The 20,371-nt window shown below is 38.4% G+C and overlaps 1 protein-coding gene across 6 annotated transcripts in view; it reads left to right on the top strand.

The window, feature by feature from the left end:
* Positions 1–20,371, top strand: part of AGMO (alkylglycerol monooxygenase) — a 395,634-nt gene that overhangs the window by 287,162 nt on the left and 88,101 nt on the right. Inside the window, exon 14 of one of the 6 annotated variants that reach the window (XM_040472531.1) lies at positions 12,926–12,946. The exons of the other annotated variants lie outside the window; for them this stretch is intronic. Within the exon in view, the coding sequence (XP_040328465.1) occupies positions 12,926–12,931 (6 nt within the window). The 3' untranslated portion in view covers positions 12,932–12,946. Of the gene's footprint in view, positions 1–12,925; positions 12,947–20,371 lie in introns of those variants that run through there. 6 annotated transcript variants of the gene reach the window in all.

The following is a 20,371-nucleotide window of genomic DNA, read 5'->3' on the forward strand; positions in this document are numbered from 1 at the left end:
TTCACTTTGAACATTTCAGAGCAAAATCTCTACTCAGTTATGAAACTAGTATGAAGCACCCTGGGAAAGAAACAAATATTATAATTAATATGTAAATAAGGGACTATATTATGGCTTCTCTCTGGCTACGTGGATGATTGCGTCTTTGGCTTTTTGCAGCTTCACTAGTCTAATATATCTGGTTTTAGATTTCTCTTTTACTTATTTTGTTTAGGATTATTTGGATTTCTTGAAATTGTGAATTAAAGTCTTTTATCAGTTTGGGAAATTCTTAAGTTTTCATCTCTTCAAATGCTGCCTCTACCTCATTCTCCCCCTTTCCTGTTCTGAAACTCTAAACATCCATAAACACTTTCCTTTCATATTCTTTTGCACTGCTTTCTGTTCCATCCCCGAGCTTCCTCTCCTGTCCTCTACCTCCTGGGTTTACTTACAGAATTTTTTTTATTCTGAATTATTATTGTTATTTTTTGGGTCTTTATTCTATTTCATATGCTGTTGTTTCGTGTATATCTAATTTACTCCAAAGCAAGACCACTGAATTTTTTATTTTACTTGTTGTATTTTTCACTTCATTGTATCTATTTAGTTATTTGTCACGTCTTTTTTTAAATTTTTTTTAACATTTGTTGTATATTTTGAGAGACACAGAGACAGAGTGCAAGCAGGGGAGGGTCAGAGAGAGGGAGACACAGAACCTGAAGCAGGCTCCAGGCTCTGAGCTGTCAGCACAGAGCCCAACATGCGCTCAAACCCACGAACCTGTGAGATCATGATCTGAGCCGGAAGTCAGATGCTCAACCAACTGAGCCACCCAGGCACCCAGTTGTCAATTCTTTTATGTAACTTTACTATTTTCTGTCCCCAAACTAACACTTGGCATGTATCTCCTTTCAAATATTAAAGATCTATATTTAGGTACCCTGGGTGGCTCAGTCAGTTAAGTTCCAACTTGAATTCTGTTCAGGTCATGATTTCCCATGATTTCCTGGTTTTGTGGGTTTCAGCCTCGTGTTGGGCTCTGGCTAGCAGCCCAGAGTCTGCTTGGGATTCTCTCTCTCTCTCTCTGCCCCTCCCCTACTCACACTGTCTCTCTCTCTCAAAATAAATAAACTTATTTTTTTTTTAAATAAAGGGTGCCTAGGTGGTGCAATCGGTTAAGTGTCTGACTTTGGCCCAAGTCACGATCTCAAAGTTCGTGAGGTCGAGCCCCGGGTAGGGCTCTGTGCTGACAGCTCAGAGCCTGGAGCCTGCTTCAGATTCTATGTCTCCATCTCTCTCTGTTCCTTCCCCACCCCCACCCCCCGCCTCAAAAATAAAGATTAAAAAAATTATTTGAAAAATTTTTAAAGATCTATATTTATGATCTATGTCAAATAATTGATACTTTTAAGCACCTGTCTCTTGCTTCTCACTAACAGAATCTTCTCTCCTTATGTTTCTGGTGATCTTTTTGTGATGTATATGAAGTTTAAAGTTTGATTTACAGAAGTTTGCTTGACTCCTAGGAAAATGTCACTTTCCACCAAACAGGATTTGAAATTACCATTGCCACATCTCTAACCATCAAGATAAACTTAATTCTACCTTGAAGCATGAGATTTTCTGCATTAATGACTCAAAATCAAGCTTCAGGGGATACAAAGTATGTTTACTTTGTTTCCACCCTCAGTCCTAGAATGTATCCCTTTGGGCTCCATTCTAAACTCAAGATTGACTCAACAGGGTTACTCTTTGGGCCGACTGCAGACTTTGTTTTTTCTTTTTGTTTTTGTTTTTTTTCCCCCTTGACTCTTCTAGTTGTTACATTCTGTGAGACAGGAAGGTTTTGAATTTTTTTTTTTCAACTTTTATTTATTTTTGGGACAGAGAGAGACAGAGCATGAACGGGGGAGGGGCATAGAGAGAGGGAGACACAGAATCGGAAACAGTCTCCAGGCTCTGAGCCATCAGCCCAGAGCCTGACGCGGGGCTCGAACCCACGGACCGCGAGATCGTGACCTGGCTGAAGTCGGACGCTTAACCGACTGCGCCACCCAGGCGCCCCGAGACAGGAAGGTTTTGAATGTTGGATTCACTCCTCTAGATTTCTTTTCTTTCCCATTTCTTGCTTTCTCCTGTTTCTTGGTAAATCCACACTAGCATTCACTGATTTTCCCCCCCCCCCCCCGCCCACCAAATATCTTTAAATTATTTTGGCTCACTTTTTAGTAGCTTTTTTAAGGGGGTTGGTTACCAAGATTGCTCCCCAAGGAGGAAATCCCTTGGTGAGGCCTTAGTAATCAACTTCTTGAAGAATGGAAATCAGTAAGGGGATGTTAGAGCAGAACCAGGCTAGCAGAGGAAGGAGGGTGGGAGAAAAGACTGCTGGAAAGAATTTGGTAATAATCAGTCATAGAATACAGTGAAAGACATCGTGGAGACCAAAAGGAGATAGAATTTTCAGAAGAGATAACGAATAACACTATAAGAATCACCAAATAGGTTGAGTGCTGAGAAAAAGGTAATCGGATTTGGTACTTAGAAAGGCATTAGAGAATCAACATGGGCTGCTTCAAGAACTGTGGTTTTAGAGTTTTCAAAGTACTAGTTAGGTAAAAAGCATATTTATCAGCTTCTATAAGAAGTCAGGTAAAGGCAAGAAAAGAAAAAAAATGATTTCAGACAATGTAATTTTAGTCTGTGTATTTAAAATATTTTAATTGGGACATGGAGGGAAGATGGCGGCGTAGGAGGACGCTGGGCTCACCTCGCATCCTGCTCATCACTTAGATTCCACCTACACCTGCCTAAATAACCCAGAAAACCACCAGAGGATTAGCAGAACGGAGTCTCCGGAGCCAAGCCAAGCGCAGATGAGAGGCCCACGGAAGAGGGTAGGAAGGGCGGCGAGGGGGTGCGCCCTCCACGGACTGGTGGGAGGGAGCCGGGGCGGAGGGGCAGCTCGCCGGCCAAGCAGAGCCCCCGAGTCTGGCTGGCAAAAGCGGAGGGGCCGGTTGGTCGGAGTGTGTTCCGACAGCAAGTGCGACTTAGCGTCTGGGAGGTCATAAGTTAACAGCTCTGCTCGGAAAGCGGGAAGGCTGGAGGACAAAGGGAGGGAGAGGTGCTGAGCCCCCGGACGACAGAGCTCAGTTTGGTGGGGAACAAAGGCTCGCCAGCGCCATCTCCCACGCCCATCCCCCAGCCAAAATCCCAAAGAGAACCAGTTCCTGCCAGGGAACTTGCTCGCTCCGCGCAAACACCCAACTCTGTGCTTCTGCGGAGCCAAACCTCCCAGCGGATCTGACACCCTCCCACTGCCACAGGGCCCCTCCTGAAGTGGATCACCTAAGGAGAAGCAAGCTAAGCCTGCCCCTCCTGCCCCTGTGCACCTTGCCTACCCACCCCCGCTCAGACGCCAGATCCCCAGCATCACAAGCCTGGCAGTGTGCAAGTAGCCCAGACAGGCCACCCCACCCCACAATGAATCCTGCCCCTAGGAGAGGGGAAGAGAAGGCACGCACCAGTCTGACTGTGGCCCCAGCGGTGGGCTGGGGAAAGACATCAGGTCTGACTGCGGCTCTGCCCACCAACTCCAGTTATACACCACAGCACAGGGGAAGTGCCCTGCAGGTCCTCACCAGGCCAGGGACTATCCAAAATGACCAAGCGGAAGAATTCCCCTCAGAAGAATCTCCAGGAAATAACAACAGCTAATGAGCTGATCAAAAAGGATTTAAATAATATAACAGAAAGTGAATTTAGAATAATAGTCATAAAATTAATCACTGGGCTTGAAAACAGTGTAGAGGACAGCAGAGAATCTCTTGCTACAGAGACCAAGGGACTAAGGAACAGTCACGAGGAGCTGAAAAACGCTTTAAACGAAATGCATAACAAAATGGAAACCACCACGGCTCAGATTGAAGAGGCAGAGGAGAGAATAGGTGAACTAGAAGATAAAGTTATGGAAAAAGAGGAAGCTGAGAAAAAGAGAGATAAAAAAATCCAGGAGTATGTGGGGAAAATTAGAGAACTAAGTGATACACTAAAAAAAAATAATATACGCATAATTGGTATCCCAGAGGAGGAAGAGAGAGGGAAAGGTGCTGAAGGGGTATTGAAGAAATAATAGCTGAGAACTTCCCTGAAGTGGGGAAGGAAAAAGGCACTGAAATCCAAGAGGCACAGAGAACTCCCTTCAGACGTCACTTGAATCGATCTTCTGCACGACATATCATAGTGAAACTGGCAAAATACAAGGATAAAGAGAAAATTCTGAAAGCAGCAAGGGGTCAACGTGCCCTCACATATAAAGGGAGACCTATAAGACTCGTGACTGATCTCTCTTTTGAAACTTGGCAGGCCAGAAAGAATTAGCACGAGATTTTCAGTGTGCTAGACAGAAAAAATATGCAGCCGAGAATCCTTTATCCAGCAAGTCTGTCATTTAGAATAGAAGGAGAGATAAAGGTCTTCCCAAACAAACAAAAACTGAAGGAATTTGTCACCACTAAACCGGCCCTACAAGATATCCTAAGGGGGATCCTGTGAGACAAAGTACCAGAGATATCACTACAAGCATAAAACATACAGACATCACAATGACTCTAAACCCGTATCTTTCTATAATAACACTGAATGTAAATGGATTAGATGCGCCAACCAAAAGACATAGGGTATCAGAATGGATAAAAAAACAAGACCCATCTATTTGCTGTCTACAAGAGACTCATTTTAGACCTGAGGACACCTTTAGATTGAGAGTGAGGGGATGGAGAACTACTTATCATGCTACTGGAAGCCAAAAGAAAGCTGGAGTAGCCATACTTCTATCAGACAAACTAGACTTTAAATTAAAGGCTGTAACAAGAGATGAAGAAGGACATTATATAATAGTGACAGGGTCTATCCATCAGGAAGAGCTAACAATTATAAATGTCTATGCACCGAATACCGGAGCCCGCAAATATATAAAACAATTACTCCTAAACATAAGCAACCTTATTAATAAGAATGTGGTAATTGCAGGGGACTTTAACACCCCACTTACAGAAATGGATAGATCATCTAGACACACGGTCAATAAAGAAACAAGGGCCCTGAATGAGACATTGGATCAGATGGACTTGACAGATATATTTAGAACTCTGCATCCCAAAGCAACAGAATATACTTTCCTCTCGAGTGCACATGGAACATTCTCCAAGATAGATCATATACTGGGTCACAAAACAGCCCTTCATAAGTTTACAAGAATTGAAATTATACCATGCATACTTTCAGACCACAATGCTATGAAGCTTGAAATCAACCACAGGAAAAAGTCTGGAAAACCTCCAAAAGCATAGAGGTTAAAGAACACCCTACTAACAAATGAGTGGGTCAACCAGGCAATTAGAGAAGAAATTAAAAAATATATGGAAACAAACGAAAATGAAAATACAACAATCCAAATGCTTTGGGATGCAGCGAAGGCAGTCCTGAGAGGAAAATACATTGCAATCCAGGCCTATCTCAAGAAACAAGAAAAATCCCAAATACAAAATCTAACAGCACACCTAAAGGAAATAGAAGCAGAACAGCAAAGGCAGCCTAAACCCAGCAGAAGAAGAGAAATCATAAAGATCAGAGCAGAAATAAACAATATAGAATCTAAAAAAACTGTAGAGCAGATCAACGAAACCAAGAGTTGGTTTTTTGAAAAAATAAACAAAATTGACAAACCTCTAGCCAGGCTTCTCAAAAAGAAACGGGAGATGACCCAAATAGATAAAATCATGAATGAAAATGGAATTATGACAACCAATCCCTCAGAGATACAAACAATTATCAGGGAATACTATGAAAAATTATATGCCAACAAATTGGACAACCTGGAAGAAATGGACAAATTCCTGAACACCCACACTCTTCCAAAACTCAATCAGGAGGAAATAGAAAGCTTGAACAGACCCATCACCAGCGAAGAAATTGAATCGGTTATCAAAAATCTCCCAACAAATAAGAGTCCAGGACCAGATGGCTTCCCAGGGGAGTTCTACCAGACATTTAAAGCAGAGATAATACCTATCCTTCTCAAGCTATTCCAAGAAATAGAAAGGGAAGGAAAACTTCCAGACTCATTCTATGAAGCCAGTATTACTTTGATTCCTAAACCAGACAGAGACCCAGTAAAAAAAGAGAACTACAGGCCAATATCCCTGATGAATATGGATGCAAAAATTCTCAAAAGATACTAGCAAATCGAATTCAACGGCATATAAAAAGAATTATTCACCATGATCAAGTGGGATTCATTCCTGGGATGCAGGGCTGGTTCAACATTCGCAAAACAATCAACGTGATACATCACATTAACAAAAAAAAAGAGAAGAACCATATGATCCTGTCAATCGATGCAGAAAAGGCCTTTGACAAAATCCAGCACCCTTTCTTAATAAAAACCCTTGAGAAAGTCGGGATAGAAGGAACATACTTAAAGATCATAAAAGCCATTTATGAAAAGCCCACAGCTAACATCATCCTCAACGGGGAAAAACTGAGAGCTTTTTCCCTGAGATCAGGAACACCACAGGGATGCCCAGTCTCACCGCTGTTGTTTAACATAGTAGTGGAAGTTCTAGCATCAGCAATCAGACAACAAAAGGAAATCAAAGGCATCCAAATTGGCAAAGATGAAGTCAAGCTTTCGCTTTTTGCAGATGACATGATATTATACATGGAAAATCCGATAGACTCCACCAAAAGTCTGCTAGAACTGATACATGAATTCAGCAAAGTTGCAGGATACAAAATCAATGTACAGAAATCAGTTGCATTCTTATACACTAACAATGAAGCAACAGAAAGACAAATAAAGAAACTGATCCCATTCACAATTGCACCAAGAAGCATAAAATACCTAGGAATAAATCTAACCAAAGATGTAAAGGATCTGTATGCTGAAAACTATAGAAAGCTTATGAAGGTAATTGAAGAAGATTTAAAGAAATGGAAAGACATTACCTGCTCATGGATTGGAAGAATAAATATTGTCAAAATGTCAATACTACCCAAAGCTATCTACACATTCAATGCAATCCCAATCAAAATTGCACCAGCATTCTTCTCGAAACTAGAACAAGCAATCCTAAAATTCATATGGAACCACAAAAGGCCCCGAATAGCCAAAGTAATTTTGAAGAAGACCAAAGCAGGAGGCATCACAATCCCAGACTTTAGCCTCTACTACAAAGCTGTCATCATCAAGACAGCATGGTATTGGCACAAAAACAGACACATAGACCAATGGAATAGAATAGAAACCCCAGAACTAGACCCACAAACGTATGGCCAACTCATCTTTGACAAAGCAGGAAAGAACATCCAATGGAAAAAAGTGTCTTTAACAAATGGTGCTGGGAGAACTGGACAGCAACATGCAGAAGGTTGAAACTAGACCACTTTCTCACACCATTCACACAAAAAAACTCAAAATGGATAAAGGACCTGAATGTGAGACAGGAAACCATCAAAACCTTAGAGGAGAAAGCAGGAAAAGACCTCTCAGACCTCAGCCGTAGCAGTCTCTTACTCGACACATCCCCAAAGGCAAGGGAATTAAAAGCAAAAGTGAATTACTGGGACCTTATGAAGATAAAAAGCTTCTGCACAGCAAAGGAAACAACCAACAAAACTAAAAGGCAACCAACGGAATGGGAAAAGATATTTGCAAATGACATATCGGACAAAGGGCTAGTATCCAAAATCTATAAAGAGCTCACCAAACTCCACACCCGAAAAGCAAATAACCCGGTGAAGAAATGGGCAGAAAACATGAATAGACACTTCTCTAAAGAAGACATCCAGATGGCCAACAGGCACATGAAAAGATGTTCAGCGTCGCTCCTTATCAGGGAAATACAAATCAAAACCACCCTCAGGTATCACCTCACGCCAGTCAGAGTGGCCAAAATGAACAAATCAGGAGACTGTAGATGCTGGAGAGGATGTGGAGAAACGGGAACCCTCTTGCACTGTTGGTGGGAATGCAAATTGGTGCAGCCGCTCTGGAAAGCAGTGTGGAGGTTCCTCAGAAAATTAAAAATAGACCTACCCTATGACCCAGCAATAGCACTGCTAGGAATTTATCCAAGGGACACAGGAGTACTGATGCATAGGGGCACTTGTACCCCAATGTTCATAGCAGCACTCTCAACAATAGCCAAATTATGGAAAGAGCCTAAATGTCCATCAACTGATGAATGGATAAAGAAATTGTGGTTTATATACACTATGGAATACTACGTGGCAATGAGAAAAAATGAAATATGGCCTTTTGTAGCAATGTGGATGGAATTGGAGAGTGTGATGCTAAGTGAAATAAGCCATACAGAGAAAGACAGATACCATATGGTTTCACTCTTATGTGGATCCTGAGAAACTTAACAGGAACCCATGGGGGAGGGGAAGGAAAAAAAAAAAAAAAGAGGTTAGAGTGGGAGACAGCCAAAGCATAAGAGACTGTTAAAAACTGAGAACAGGGGCGGCTGGGTGGCGCAGTCGGTTAAGCGTCCGACTTCAGCCAGGTCACGATCTCGCGGTCCGTGAGTTCGAGCCCCGCGTCAGGCTCTGGGCTGATGGCTCAGAGCCTGGAGCCTGTTTCCGATTCTGTGTCTCCCTCTCTCTCTGGCCCTCCCCCGTTCATGCTCTGTCTCTCTCTGTCCCAAAAATAAATAAAAAGCGTTGAAAAAAAATTAAAAAAAAAAAACAAAAAACTGAGAACAAACTGAGGGTTGATGGGGGGTGGGAGGGAGGAGAGGGTGGGTGATGGGTATTGAGGAGGGCACCTTTTGGGATGAGCACTGGGTGTTGTATGGAAACCAATTTGACAATAAATTTCATATATAAAAAAATAAAAAATAAAATAAAATATTTTAATTAAATCATGATATGGTTAAATTGTAATTAAATTTTTTATGAACAGACGATAAGCATTGAAAGACAATGCATACCAGATCAATCCTAAAATTAATCTGGCAGGACCTATATAAGAGAAATTTCTGTTAATGCTAGAAGAATGATAGTACTTGACATTTCATAGTTTCCTTAATTTTGTATTATTTAATTTCCATGAGCTCAAAGATTGTCTTTTGATACTGGTTTGTTAATTAACCTGAGGTAATCATATCAGCTTATTTGATTGAACATGTGGATTAGGATTTCAAGACCAGCAATGTGTTTTTATCTTTAATCCATTTTAAAATAATACCATTTTGAGAGAGATACTAAGTTCAAGTCTCTGTCTTTTATCAAAAGAAACCTGAACTTGATTAAGATGTGTAAGAATAAAACTCTCATGAGGAACAATATTAAGACTTTATAATCTTCTTGATTTATATATAACAAAGAATAGAAGCCTTTCTGAAACCCTTCCAGTGGAAATTATTCAATGGTGCTATCCATTGACTATAATTATTGTCTTTCTGGGTGGCAAATTCTCGTCTACTCTTGCTATAGCAGAATCTTGTATCAAATCACTTCTGACTTCATGTTTGGAAATGAATGAATGAATTAAAGTCTTCTGGGATATTTTATTTTACTGTTAGTAGCTTAAAAATAATGTGTTCATGTTCACTCCGATCAAGTGCCTAAGAGGATTTAACAGGTGTTTAAAATGGTAAGAAAGTTTAAGCCAACCAATAGGTTAGGAAAGTTCTCTTATTACAAGATGATATTGTACCCAGTAATTTGAGTGGAATTTGAACCTCTTCGCCTATCCCCACTCCTAATTTAATAAAGAAAACTGGATTACTCTATAATGATTTATTCTAGCCTACATTTATTTTTATGTCCCAACACTAAATATAAGTATCTGGTTTCATCTAGACATCTGTCAATGGTCAGGTTATGGATGGTTAAATAAGCTTTTACAGTGTCTTGGGATTATGGAATTGACTACTTTTCAGGGTCATAAATACATACCTTATATATGTTGGATATAGTGCAAATCTACAATTCAGATTAAAAATAATCTTAAAGGACAAAGATTAAGTTAGTATTGATCTTACTATATTGGAATATTTCTCTGATTTGTGTGAAACATTGGCACAGAATTCACTAAAATGAAAGTCAGAGTTACTATTTTGAGTCAACATCACAAGGAAAATTTACTTGACCGTTTGGGGGAAAACAGAGTTGTGAACTGGAAGTCCTTTCTAAGTACTTATAGTTTAATAACAATGCCACATGTGGATATACTTGATGCATTTCATTTTCCCTATGTCCATTCTGCCATTTATAGAGAACAAAAGCTAAATATTCTCTTTATATGAAGACAATTTGGTTTTACTACCATGAAATTGGAGTACCATTGGCAGACAGTGAAGGAGGCTATATACATGCTGCCTAAAACAATCAAATAATTTAAGTGAAATATAGTCAATAAACCTGTAAAGTAAGCTGATTTATTTAGTTACAGAAATCTACTCTGAAAATGTTTCTTCTTGAAATTTCTTTTGCTAATAATTATATTGCTAACAATGTTGAATAGTATATATGCATCTTGGTCTATTAAAGGCTTCAACATGTCTTATAGCAGAAAAAAATTTGATTTATCTTATTTTATTTTTTATTATTTTTTTTTTATTTTTGAAAGACAGAGAGTGAGTTGGAGAGGGGCAGAGAGAGAGGGAGATACAGAATCCAAGGCAGGCTCCAGGCTCTGAGTTGTCACCACAGAGCCTGACAAGGGGCTGGAACTCACAAACTGTGAGATTATGACTTGAGCTGAAGTCAACCATTTAACCGCTGAGCCACCCAGACACCCCAAAAGTTGACTTTATTGAGATCCCTTTTGCTTAAATACCTGGCAAATAAAATTTCTTTTTCTTTTCTTTCTTTTTTTGTATTTATTATTTTTTAATTACTTAATTAACTAATTAATTAATTTTTGGTTAGGAAAAGCAGCGGTCTTGTGTGGGCAGTTTTTTTTTCTTTTCTTTCTTTTCTTTTTTTAATTTTTTTCAACGTTTATTTATTTTTGGGACAGAGAGAGACAGAGCATGAACGGGGGAGGGGCAGAGAGAGAGGGAGACACAGAAACGGAAACAGGCTCCAGGTTCTGAGCCATCAGCCCAGAGCCTGACGCGGGGCTCGAACTCACGGACCGCGAGATCGTGACCTGGCTGAAGTCGGACGCTTAACCGACTGCGCCACCCAGGCGCCCCATTGTGTGTGCAGTTTTTAGACCTCCATTCAGCCACATAAGAATAGGTCTTAGGCCTGGAATACTTCTTTCCAAGAGATAAAGAGTACACACAGACAGTACAGGACTTATCCTTCAGTGGGTATGTCTTTGTCTGTTTCAAACTCAATGAGTACTCCTTTATTTTGCTTAAGTATGTTAGTGTCTCGCAGGCACATCCTCAGCTGTCAGTATTTCAGACGCAGTGAAGGTGGAGGAGAGGTCCTTGAACCAAAGCTTAACGGGGGGCTGCGAAGCCAATTGCCCTGCTTTAGTTGTCAAGGGAACCCACCAGCCATGCAGAACTGGCACACACTGTACCTGGTCTTGCTGTCTCTCCTCTTTGTGAGTAAAAGTGTTGTTCCACCCAGTGCTTGATGGTGTTGTTTTCCTCGGCAACTCCTATACCAAGGTGCAAGGAGCAGAAGTGTTTGGATCCAAATTCCTGGTGGCTAGTGTTGTGATGATCGTTGTGATCCTCCGTGGATTTGGAGTCCTCTCCTGGCACAGGCAGCCAGTACATGGTGTTCTACTCAGTGATATTTCTCTTAATGATGTGTCTCAAAATCAATTCTTCTTGGAACATCATTCAGAAATTATTTCCATAGATAATTGAAATTTGACACTGGACAGGTGTTGTGACATTTGACATTTGCTAAACTGTTTAGGTATTGTGACGTTGACCTATAATTGAGAAAATTATGAAAGGTGATGTGATGGTCTCTTTTTTACTCTATTTACTCTAAGGTTAAGGACCTTGTATATAATGGTCCTCTTTATGAAGAGCACTTTTCCTCTGATCTCAGTAACAGGTATAGTTATGTAAATTTGATGGAACCATTTCTCTCTATCTCTAAGTTTTTATTTAAATTCCAGTTAGTTAACATATAGTGTAATGTTAGTTTCACGTTTACAATAGAGTGATTCAACACTTCCATACAACACTCAGTGTTCATCACAAGTGCACTCCTTAATTCCCATAACCTGTTTAACCCATCCCACACTGACTTCCCCTCTGATAGCCATCAGTTTGTTCTCTATAGTTATGAGTCTGTTTCTTTGTTTGCCTCTCCTTCCTTTTTTCCCCTTTGTTTTGTTTCTTAAGTTCCACATATGAATGAAATCATATGGTATTTGTCTCTGAGTTACGTCGCTTAGCATAATGCTCTCTAGCTCCGTCCTATCATTGCAAAATGGCAAGATTTAATTCTTTTTTATGGCCAAGTAATATTCCATTGTGTGTGTGTGTGTGTGTGTGTGTGTGTGTGTGTGTGTGTATGTATATATGTGTGTGTATACACACACACATACCACATTTTCTTTATCCATTCATCAGTCAGTGGACACTTGGACTGTTTCCATAATTTGGCTAATGTAAATAATTCTCCCATAAACATTGGGGTACCTCTATCTCTTTGAATTAGTATTTTTGTATTTTATGGGTAAATAACTAATAATTAGATCTCTTTTATGTAAATACCTATTAATTTGGTAGCTAGATCTTATTTTTCTATGTGTTGGTTGCTAAATAGCTCAGAGTCAAATATGTAACAAATATCTGTAGTTGATTTACTTTTCATTTTTACTTCAGTTTTTAAATATATATATATATATATATATATTTTAAAAGTTTTGCTGTGTGTATAAGTTTTCTCCTGCTGCCATAACAAATTAAGACAACTTAATGACTTAAAATAACACAAATTTATTATCTCCTAGCTCTGAATGTCGGAAATCTTGGTTGGCTCAGCTGATTTCTCTGCTCCAAGGTTGACCAGGGCAAAACCAAGAGTTTGGTCTGCTGGGTTCTTATAAGGATGCTCTAGAAAATGTTCACTCAAAGTTCATTCAGGATGCTAGCATAATCCATAGCCTTGTGGTTGCAGGACTGATGTTTCCATTTCTTTGCTGGCTGTCTACTAGGGGATGTTTTTATTGCCAAGAAGCCTCACTCACTGCATTGTGACACCCACATCTCAGAACTAGCAATGACCTAGCAAATTCTTCTGATGCCTGGAATCTGATTTCCTCTTCTGCCACATTTTTTTCTCCTCTTTTGCCTCTCATCAGAGAAATTTCATTGCTTTTAAGGGCTCAGGAGATTAGATTGGGTCCACCAGAATAATTCAGAATTGATCTTCCCCTCTTAAGTTTCATAAGATTAATTATATCTGCAGAGTCTCTTTGGCCATGTAAGATAATGTGCACACAGGTCCCAGGGATTATGTCATTGACACCTTTAGGGGGTCATTACTTGACCTACTATATTATACTTTATAAATGTTCATTATTTTTTGATATATCATAAATGAAATTTTAATAACAAACCAAGAAAAAAATAGATAATTTTCCAGTGAACTGAAAAAAAGTAAGAACCTCAGATTACTTTGTATATGAGGAGAATCTCATAAAATTTTTTCTAGCTAAAATTTGATTTAAACTATAATGCAGTTATTTTCATTTTTAAATTTTAGAGTTAAAGTGACAATGAACCTTTATAAACATTAAGCATATATATTTGCCAGGTTTTTTGGCTATTTTCCTAAGTTAGTGAACAAAATAAAATCTAACTATGAATTGTATCATTATATTATCACATTGTTATTTCATTTCTCCTTACCTCTGTCCTTTGTGTTTAAGTTCCTGAAGCATTTGCTTTATCTCATCTAATTTTTAATATTTTTATGTATATATTTTTTTAATGTTTATTTATTTCTGAGACGGAGAGAGACAGAGCATGAGTGGGGATGGGGCGGAGAGAGAGGGAGACACAGAATCAGAAGCAGGCTCCAAGCTCTGAGCTGTCAACACAAAGCCCAACGCGGGGCTGCAACCCACAAACCATGAGATCATGACCTGAGCCAAAGTCAGTCCCCCAACCGCCTGAGTCACCCAGGTGCCCCTAATTTTTAATATTTTTTAAACACTTACTCGTTTTTGAAAGACAGAGGCACAAGCAGAAGAGGGGGAGAGAGAGAAGGAGACACAGAATCTGAAGCAGGCTCCAGGCTCCGAGCTGTCAGCACAAAACCTGATGCGGGGCTTGAACTCAAGAACTGTGAGGTCATGACCTGAGCTGAATTCAGATGCTTACTAGACTGAGCCACCCAGGTGCCCCTGTTACATTTAATTTTGTAATTACCGGAACCATAAGTCCTTTTACTCTCTACAATATAGGTACATCTGCTAGCAAAAAGTGTCTGTCCTTTTCAGGAAGCCTCGCTGTTAAGATGTGGGTTTTTAAGGTGTTTTTTTTTTTTTCTGACAAAAGTAAGATAAATCTGAGCCCAGCTGCTTACTACTTTTAGCATATTTGAGTACTATGTAAACTTACTGTTCTGTTTCCTCACTTGTAAATGAGTTTAGTAGCTGTTACCTCACAGGACTCTGAGTAGTAACTGTAAATTGTTTACCGGTATGTCTGCAATATAGCTAAGAGAAAGTTGATGAAGGAGGGTTTTTTTTTAAGACTATCATTACAGGGGATCAGTGAGAAACATGACTTCATTGCTGTGGAAGAAGGCAGATTATAGAAGGGTTTTCTCTGTCCACCAAAAACTTGTTTTTATTTTAGCCATATAAGACATCATTCTTGTTCTGTTACCCAGCAAATATTCATATAGACATTTCATGTACCTACTCTCTCCTTTGTCATCTTTCTACATCTCTTACCTTCTATTTCAGGTCACTTATCTTCCGGTGAGTTCATTCTTTAGAATTTCCTTCACTGAATGTTGGCTAGCAGTGGAATCTTCAAGTTTCTGTTTGTCTGAAACTATATTTATTTCACAACTTCATTTTGAAAGATTGCCCACTACCCATCCCTTGTATAAAATTCTATGCTGGCAACTATTTTCTTTTAGCACACTGAAGATGTATCTGATTGTCCAATGACTTCCATGACCATTCTTAAGAGGTCACTTCTCATCCCAACTGTCAATTCTTTGAAGGAAACCTGACTTTTATTCTTCCCCTGCTTTAGCAACTTTAAACATTTTCTTTTGTATGTAGTGTTTTATAGTTTGATATGCTGCATGTAGGCTTGGCATTCTTTTTTTTTTTTTTTTATCATTCTTAGGATTCATGTAGCTTTTTGAAGCTATGAAATATTGGTTTATATCAGTTCTAGAAAATCCTCAACATTTAACTTGTCAAATATTGCCTCAACGCAACACTCTTCCTTTCTTTTTGCAACTCGATCTTCCATGTCTTTTAAGTTCGCTCTGTTTTTAAATTTTTTCATCTTTTTTTTCTCCTTGTGCTGCACTTGGATAACATTTCCTTGACAGTTGGTAAATCCTTTCTCTACGATAATATAATGTGATATTAAAGCCATTTAGTTAAAATTTGTTTATTGTTAAAAAATTTGGTTAAAAAATTTAGTTAAAAAATTTGTTAAATTTTTTTAGTTAGTTTAAAAAATTTAGTTAAAAAATTTGGTTATTGGGGCACCTGAGTGGCTCAGTCGATTAAGTGTCTGACTTTAGCTCATGTCATGATCTCATGGTTCATGGGTTCAAGCCCCACGTCAGGCTCTATGCTGACAGCTTAGAGCCTGGAGCCTGCTTCCAATTCTTGTCTCCCTCTCTGCCTCTCCCCTGCTTACTCTCTTACTCTTTTTCTTTCTCGAAAATAAATAAGCATTAAAAAATAATTTTAAATAAGATTTTGATTGTTGTATTTTTTTATTACCATAAGCTCTCTTTTCTTAATATATTGCTTTTTAGTTTCTTATTTCCTGTGAATATTTTAAATTTCTTTAAATATGGCAAAAGGAGTTATTTTAGAATATATGTCAGATAATTCCAACAGCTGTCTTTTGGCATTCTACTGTTTGTGTATATTCTTACTCAGATGCTTAGTTTTCTTGTGAAGTTGATTACTTTTTGTTATATGTTGGTCACTGCCTTTAAACAATTATATTTAATGATTCATTAAGGCCTAAAATGAGAGTGATTTTCTCCAGAGAGAATTTGTGTTTGCTTTAGCCAGGCAGCTGGATGTTCTACAAGACAAGCTATTTGGTCCACCTAAGATCTGTAAACTTGGCTGTACATCTGAGCAAGGGTTGGCTTGTGATTGCAACTTCTTGGGGACATTTTTCTCCCATCTCTGCTCAGGGCCTATGTAACTTTTTCTCTAGTAGCCTGATATTAGAAAGGTAGGTGGGATCATTAGGGGTTCCAGATTTGTGTGGGGAAGCTTTTCTGTTGACTGTCCACTTTGCATGGTTCCTGGGTTTTTATTAATCTTCCCCTTCAGGTGATGATGCCAAAAACTAAATTATGTTTGATGGAGCACAGATGTCCTCAGCCCAAAACTGGTTCTCACACTCCATGCATTCTTATTTTTGCTTGGATTTTTGGCTGTATGGTCCTCTTGTTAGCTCTTCAGTGCTTTCAAAAAAAAAAAAAATATATATATATATATATATGTTATATATATAATACATATAAATTTATGCATTTATATATTAAAATACATTTATATAATTATATGTATATTATAAAAATATATATATATATTTTTTGTTTTTAGTAGCAGGGTCTTTTAACCCTGTGTAGTAGGCAGAATAATAGCCCACTAAATATGTACATGTTCTAATTCCCAGAACTGTGAATGTGTTGTTACATGGCAAGGAGAAATTAAGGATGCAGATGGAGTTAAGGTTGCTAATTCATCTGCCTTCAGAAGGGGGAGATTACCCTGACTTGTCTGGGTGGGCCCACTGGAGTCACAGTATCGTTAGAAATGAGAGAGAGGGGCAGGAGAGTCAGAGTGAGGTGATGTGAGAAGCATGCAACTAGTTATTACTGGCTTTGAAGTTGGAAGAGGGCCTTGCGCCAAAGAATGTGGGCAGCCTCTAGAAGCTGGAAAAAGCACGGAAACGGATTCTCCCTCAGAGCCTCCAGAAAGGAAGGAAGCTCTGCCAACATATTTAATTTTGGAACGGCAAGGCTCATTTTAGACCTCTGACCTCCAGAGCTGTAAAATAAGTAATTTGTGTTATTTTAAGCCACTAGATTTGTGGTAATTTATAATGACAGCAATAGGATAATAATATACTGTATCCTATTAGAAATAGAAGCTCCCCATTGTTTTATAAAGAGCATAGTTAAATATTAAAGATCTGAAAAGAACAATGGTACGGTCCCCATTTTTGTGGTTACTTTACACTTAATATCATTTAAAACATAATGGTGAAATAATGTGCTACTAAGGAAAGTAAGGATATTTTTGTCTGATCCAATTGGTTTTAATATTAGTGATTGATGTACATTACCTTAAATCCTGATCGATTTGAAACTAAAAGATACAGTATTCCAAATGGTTACCAAATATGCTTATTTCTGGCAAAGTGATGAAAACTAAAATTTTAACTAGCTCGCTTCCTCCAAACTCACTGCTCAGAGTGAATGGAAATTTTTGCTACAAATATTTTCTTAACATGTTTAACAAATAAAAACCTAAATAACCACAACTTTGTTCATTTACTACATGTGAGTTTTTGTAAGAGGTTTTACATTTATTTCAATAACATTACTGAATCAAATTATTCTTTAAATTAAAGCCAAACTTGATCTATTTCAAGTGTGCCAAATTACTTAGCCTTGTTGCTATGCGTTTGCTCATGAAAGCCGCTAATCCTGTGAGGACTGGCACAGACCATGTGAGGAGCTAGAGAATCAGATCCCATAACAAACCATGATGAGCAAAGATTTCCTTCCAGACAGCATATGATGCATATTTTCCATCATAAAATGTATGTGAATGAATATAGATGTATAGTGTTAATTCGGAACCCTAAAAAGATGATATTAGAAGAATTTGACCAGATCCTGCAGCCAGTATACTTTCCATTGGATGACAATGTTTATTAAATAGAATGATGATCATTGATTGATTGACTCTTAGGTGAGTCAGTTAGTCCTTCTTGGCTTTGTTCATATCATCTCTAAAATAATAAGGAATAAATATAATAATAACTAATTTTTGTCATTCTCCAACATTTTAACTATTATAGAAAGAGTGTACACACACATACCTATACAAAAATAATATATTTATTATTTTATGTAAAATATATTAATAAATAAATACCTTCATCTAACATTCTGAAAATGTCTTTTAAAATACAATTTAATAAAACAAAACCTGGGTTACATTAGCTAGATGAGATCTTATGTTGGAAGGAGAAGAGAAAAGGTATATCTCACTGTGGCTAGGGCAATGAACTTCAAAGTGGCTTTAGTTCCCTCTGACCCATAACATTTGTTTCATAACTCTTTTGATATAGTTGAAGATCATCACTGTTACAGAGAGATGTTAACAAAGTATAAAGTATTTCCCTTCTGCTGATCATCTTTTACTGGTACCTACTCAAAAATTTGGAGATGTCCTCCTATGGAAAAAATGTTGGCCCTATTCGTCTTGCCTGTCTGTAAAACAGCTCAGTGAGGATAATGATGATTCTTCATAACATGTGCCTGTAGTTGCAATTAATGTGTTCCCCCAAAGGATTTCTAGCAAGACTTGTCTTTCCATAATATACCATGTCTCTTTTATACTGAGCATTTGATAAATAACTGCTCAAAGGGGCTATTACTGATGGACTGTTATTGCTTGATATGGCTGTTGCAGCTAGTGATTTTAGCCCAATCTCTGAGCTAACGGAATGCATGCTAAAGCTGTTTAACATTAAGAAGTTGTAAACTCTTAAGTTGTGAATCTTAGCTGGATGACTCTGTTTGACCAACCTCAAATCAGTGCTTTTGAAATCAAGCTTAAACTGGATTGAATATCAATTTTACTATACACAGACTAAAGAACATTGGAACAATTACTTAAATATTGTGAAACTTTGTTTCTTTATCCACAGAATGAAGAAAACATTGCCTGCTTCCATGAGTTATGTGAAATCCTTTGTAAATGCTAAAGCTTATCGTATTAGTTGTTATAGTCTCATTATATGTGATATATTAGTATGAATATCAGTCAATACAGGAATGTCAAAGAACTTTGCTTAGCAGAGAAGTATTGTCTGTTTTATTATTGAGCGTTTTGACTTGTAATTTAGAAAGCTCTAATAGAAATTAAAGGCATAAGCTTTGTCCCTAAGAAGCTCTCAGTAAATTGATACATGCCAGTGAGGAAACAGTTGCTGTGCATAGTGAAAGACTCTGTGAACTGGGTAAGTATTAAGTGGCTGCTGTAGGAATATAGAAGGGATATCGAACCCTCTCTGGTAGTTCAAATGAGGTAAACATGATCATAGACTTAAAGAAAAATGAGAGTAAATTAAGCAGAAGAGGGGGAAGAATACATTTTTAAGGGGGGTTGGGACATGTGCAAGGTTAAGGCAAATTTTCTGTGCTTGAGGAATAACAAATGGCTTGGAGTGATGGGTGCATGCATGAAGAATGGGAGAGATATGATTAGTAAGGCACATATATCTCTCTAGATAGGAGAAGAAGTGAAATTCTTTAGAGAAGTAAGATGAATAGAGTTCTTTGCAAAGATTTTTCTCACATCTTGTGGGTGATGGATGGAGAGCTGCAGGGAGGCACTGAGAAAGGGGGCCAGAAAAACTGGAAGCACAGAACATAGTGGGGAAATTTTTACGTATTTAGAAAGTAGGGCTCAAATTAAGTTAGACTGAAGCATTAGGCATGTGTGGGATTGACTAGAGAGAGATTTTAGAGATAATCTCTATTAGCTTGTTTACTGATTGGTCAGAGGTAGGGGTGAAGGAAAGACGAATATTGCATAGTCTCCTAAATTTCTGGGTTGATGACCTCCTACTCTCATTGAACGTGGCAGCTGGGAAAGGACAGAGATTTGAAGGGCCAGATACTGAGTTTATTTGTTGGTATGTTTATGTGACATGCCTGAATCTCAGCTGCAAATCTGAAATTGAGGAAAACTGGTCAGGCCTGGAAGTATAGATTTGAGTGTCAGTTTGAAGGTGGTCAGAAAACCCATCTGCATAGAAGCAATTGCCTTGTAAAATTTTTCATTGTTCTTCATTTTGATGCAATTACATGATTAGGTAATTTTAATGTCTACTTTCTGTAGGCTTCATAAGAAATAGAGTCTAGGGGCGCCTGGGTGGCGCAGTCGGTTAAGCGTCCGACTTCAACCAGGTCACGATCTCACGGTCCGTGA

The sequence above is a fragment of the Herpailurus yagouaroundi genome, unplaced genomic scaffold, assembly GCF_014898765.1.
Source record: "Herpailurus yagouaroundi ecotype Mexico unplaced genomic scaffold, PumYag 100, whole genome shotgun sequence".
Classification (NCBI taxonomy): Eukaryota; Metazoa; Chordata; class Mammalia; order Carnivora; family Felidae; genus Herpailurus; species Herpailurus yagouaroundi.